Source organism: Dermacentor variabilis, chromosome 4 (genome assembly GCF_050947875.1).
Source record: "Dermacentor variabilis isolate Ectoservices chromosome 4, ASM5094787v1, whole genome shotgun sequence".
NCBI classification, from domain to species: domain Eukaryota; kingdom Metazoa; phylum Arthropoda; class Arachnida; order Ixodida; family Ixodidae; genus Dermacentor; species Dermacentor variabilis.
Genome location: NC_134571.1, coordinates 184,513,932 through 184,518,552, shown reverse-complemented (window position 1 = coordinate 184,518,552; position 4,621 = coordinate 184,513,932). Strand labels below are relative to the sequence as shown.

At 50.0% G+C, this 4,621-nt stretch overlaps 1 protein-coding gene across 1 annotated transcript; it reads right to left on the bottom strand.

Annotated features, from left to right (window-relative positions):
• Window positions 1-209: 209 nt before the first annotated feature.
• LOC142578462 (uncharacterized) lies at window positions 210-1,385 on the bottom strand. Its single transcript, XM_075687845.1, has one exon. It carries the CDS (start codon window positions 1,383-1,385, stop codon window positions 210-212), a length of 1,176 nt encoding a protein of 391 aa, XP_075543960.1.
• Between the last annotated feature and the right edge of the window lie 3,236 nt (window positions 1,386-4,621).

Sequence of the window (4,621 nt, the reverse complement as noted above, 5' to 3'; positions counted from 1 at the left end):
TTTTTGACGAACAAACGAACCGCATGGTACCCACCTCATGCGTCTTGGGCCAAAGCTGCCTTCGCCTTTTGCACAAGCCTTCCGCAGCTGCCATGGCAGCCTTAGGAAGGCACAGTTGATGTCCCTGTCATAGCGTTCCATCGTCCCTTGAGTTTGGCTTGATCACTAGGTGGCCTAGATGAGACGCCGCGAAGCACACGCTCTCGCGGCTACGTCGGCGGCGTCTCCGCCGCCCTCCAGTCCGGAGGTATGTTCGGACGCGGCCTCAGCGTTGACCGCCGAATGATCGCAGCCTTTGGCGGCGGTCCTTCCGAGATCCTTGCAGCCAGGGCCTCATGCTCGTCCAGCGTAGCGTCGTGGCCGCGCTTGGAGACTGAGGCTCCGCTTGTTCCCTCGCTTACTTCCATGACTGCTGGCTCCTCAGGTGACTTCGACGGCTTTGAGGCATCCTGCACTTTCACGACGCCGGTGGCGTCGCCAGCTGCGTCGCTCAGCTTTCGGCTTTCCTTCTTAACACTTGCGACGTGGGGCATGTCGGGCGGGATTAACGTTGCCGCATCAAGTTCCTCGAGCTTCGGCGTTGCTTCGCTTGCGGCTTCTTCAGCGTCAGCCTCGTCCATGACGAGTTCCGCAGTGTCTTCTCCTCCAACCGGCCCCGCAACACTTGCGTACGTCTTCACGCACTGAGATTCTTCGTGTCCAAAACGACGGCAGTGCGTGCAGCGAGGAACTCGGCATTCTCGTCTGATATGGCCCTTACTGTGACACCGCAGGCACAATGGCGCTCTTCCAGGCGCGACTAGGAGGGCCATGTCACCGGCTACGCGAAGCTGGTGTGGAAGGTCATCAACCTTAATGCCGTTATGGAGCTTGAGGCGCACCAGGCGTGTCGTCGACCCCTTGTCTTGGATCCCTTGAACTCTCCACTTTTCCTTCGAGACCTCGGTCACCTTTCCGAACGGAGCAAGCGCCACACGCACATCTTCGTCGGCCACATTGAAAAGAAGCCAGTGAAGCTTCAAACGCACGTCCTGGTTTGCCGGATCAATAACCAAACAACGTTGGCCCTTCACCTTCATTTCGCCGCATTCCAAAGCTTTCTTCATCCCTTCCATGCTCTTGAAAGTCACAGCCCATACGTGGCTCATCTGGTATGCCCCCAACGCTACCACTTCAGGGAGCAAACCAAGACGCGCCAACGTGTCCCGGAAATGTTCGACTCGGTAAGGCCTCGACCGGACATCCGCGTGCAAAAATAAAGTATTCAAAACACTACGACCTGATGGCAGAGTAGGCAAAACCACTTCGTATCCCTCGGTATCCACTCCGTCGATCCTGACTCCGCGGCCGCTGTTAGCCGCAACCACCACTCCTTGGGAGCCCATGAAACGCACGTCCTTCCACTTCGGTAGCCAAGACGCGTCCTATACTAACGAGGAGGCATGGGAAGCGTTCGCTGATGCACTCTATACACGATGGGAATGAAAGCGTAAAAGTGTTTCGCAACAACCTTACTCCCTATCGCGCGATAGAAACAGACCGATACTGAGAATAAGTGTCCTTGGCGCAGCTACTCATGCCTAAAATAGAGAAGTAGTAAAAGAAAAAAAGACTCCCCGTAGGGGAATCGAACCCTGGTCTCGCGCGTGACAGGCGGGGATACTGGCCACTATACTAACGAGGAGACATGCGAGGTGCCCGCTAAAGCAGTATATACAGGATTTGAAAAAAAAAATCGCGAAAGCGTTGACGCAATCTTGCGCACAAGTGGGAAAAAATAGAGACAGGTACTGTGGAGTAGTGTCGAGTGCGCCGTCGCGTGCGCCTACAAAGAGGAAGGAAAAAAGAAACACTGCCCGTCGGGCAATCGAACCCCGGTCTCCCGCGTGACAGGCGGGGATACTGGCCACTATACTTTTTTTTTATTTAATGCCGGTTTTCGACATAACACTGAATATACAAATACTACACACATGTCAGGAATACAAGCTTGCGGGGAAGAAAAAAAGAAAAAAAAATTACAATAATGCCCACTGTCCGTATGGGACCGGCGTCGTCAAATTAAAATTCCTTCATGGCTGTCAGAGCTTCTAGCCTCGACAGCCAATCCGGTGCACATTCTTGCAATTTCTGTACATCAACGAACCGCGACATACATTCTCTAAAATATATGTGAACCGGGCGGGCGTCGGCATCGCAATGGTACCCTGCCATGCGAGCCCGCCATATACAGTGGAGTGCATTCAACATAATAAAGTCGTATGGAACTCCCTCTTAATCCTTAATTGGCTGATACCGGATCCCTTGGGGGTCTACAGGTAATTCTTTCTTCAGTGTTCGCTTCAAGACGTCCCAGAAGAACACAGCCGCCCAGCAGTTCAAGAACACGTGATCGATGGTTTCGGGCTTCTTGCAGATCAAGCAGTGTGAACCCCACGGCACAAGACAGCCTCGCTCTTCCATAAATGTCTTCACGGAAAGTGTTCCAGTGTGGAGCTTAAAAAAGAAGGTTTTAACCCCTGGTGGCGCCTGCATGCGTTTCACCCGTTTAAGGACGTCTTGTCCTGGCCCTCCACTGTATATGGCTCTGTATAAGGGCACTGGGAACACAATGTCGCACACATCATTATACAGTGTTTTCCTTTTCACTTGACATAGATAATCTTTTGAAAAACGAACTGAAAGGAAGCGCACACTGTCGACCACTTCCTTAAGATAACCCCGAAGTTTTCCGGTCATGCTTGCCGTACTAACAACATACGCCGGCAATGCGTCGCTCAACCTGAGTTGACATACGGTGCGCAGAAAAGGATCGCGCACATCTCGAAAAAACAAAAAGCGGTTGACAAGTTGTCGAACAAAAAGATGTGCCAAGCCAACACCCCCGTCCTTCACTCTTCTAAACAAATTGGTTCGGCTAGCTCTCTCCCATGCTGATCCCCAGATGAAGACCGCGAACACTCTGTGCAGCCTTTGCACATTTGCCCTGGAACAATGCAACACTTGCATAACATAATATAACTTCGCTATAAAAAACATATTACAAATTGTCGCCCTTGAAAAAATAGACTGGTTAGTGCTTGTCCATCTGTCCACTTTTTCTTTCGTTTCATTAGTTCGGTTCCTCCAGTACTCATCGCTGCTCTTGTACCTGTCGAGGGGAACACCCAGATACTTCGTCGGAGTTTTCACCCAGTTGACATTGGCGAAGTATTCCGGTGCCGAAGACCACTCCCCGTGCCACAGCCCGAGGGATTTGCCCCAATTGACTTTGCTGCCCGTGACGTCACAGAAATGTTTTACTACAGCAATTGTTTCAGTCACACTTGGTTCGTCTGTGCAACACACTGCAACGTCATCAGCATACGCTAGCAGCTTCACTTCGGATTCTGCCAATCTAAAACCACGTATATTGTTATTTGCGGTAATGGCCACACACATTGCTTCTATGTATATAGCAAATAACAGAGGACTGAGGGGACAGCCTTGGCGCACTGAACGCATGATGTTAATGGGGGCCCCCAGCGACTTATTAACAATTAACCTTGTAGTGCAGTTCTGGTACGCCAAGGCCACACCCTCAGTGATGATGGTACAGACATTAACATGATCCAATATGGAGAACAAAATAACGTGAGCGACGCAATCGAACGCTTTCTCAAGATCAAGCTGAAGAACTGCAACGCCGCCACCGGTGACGTCACAGCACTCGAGCACACACCGCATCTTATGGATGTTAGAAAAAATTGTTCGCCCTTCGATTCCACAAGTTTGATGGTCTGTGACGATTTCCTTTATGACACTTTGAAGTCTGGTCGCTAAAATCTTCATAAATATCTTGTAATCCACATTTGTTAGTGATATGGGCCTATAGGATGATACGAATCTCAGTTTATCTAATTTATCGTTCTTCGGAATTAGACTGGTGTGCGCTTTCCCAAAAGAAGGTGGCAATGATTTCTGCTCGTACGCTTCATTAAATACTTCTACTAATAAAGGGGCCAGTTCTCTTTTCAATGTCTTATATAAGGCGGCGCTGAGTCCATCTGGTCCCGGTGACTTGCCCAAGTTTAAATCGTCGATTGCCTTTTCGACTTCCCTCTCCGTTATTTTCCCTTCTAATCGCTCCTTAGCTTCATCACTCAAACGCGGCATGCGGTGCAGAAAGTCCGCTTTGAAACCCTCTAAATTCGCTTCCTGAAATGCAAAGAGCGACTGATAGTATTGGAAGAAGGCGTGTGCTATGCTCTCGTTGTCGTCAACAACAGCTCCATTCATTAAAAGTTGATCGACATGGTTTCGTCTTCCGTGTGCCTTCTCTAAACCGAGCGCCCTTTTAGTGGGCGTCTCCCCTGCCGCCAGTGCATCTGCTCTTGCTCGCACGATGGCACCTTGATAACGTTCTTTGTCGAACTGTTCAAGCTTTTCCTTGACGCTCCGCACATCGTCTTTGTACAGACCAGGCTCTCTGCACTCAAGCGTTATCAGCTGCTGAAGTAGTGTTCGCAAACCCTTTTCTTTATATTCCCTCTCAAATTTGAGGCAGCTTGACCTTTCTAAGGCTTTCATTTTAACTTTTTGTTTAACACATTCCCACTTTTCTGCTATTGTATCAGCCGCA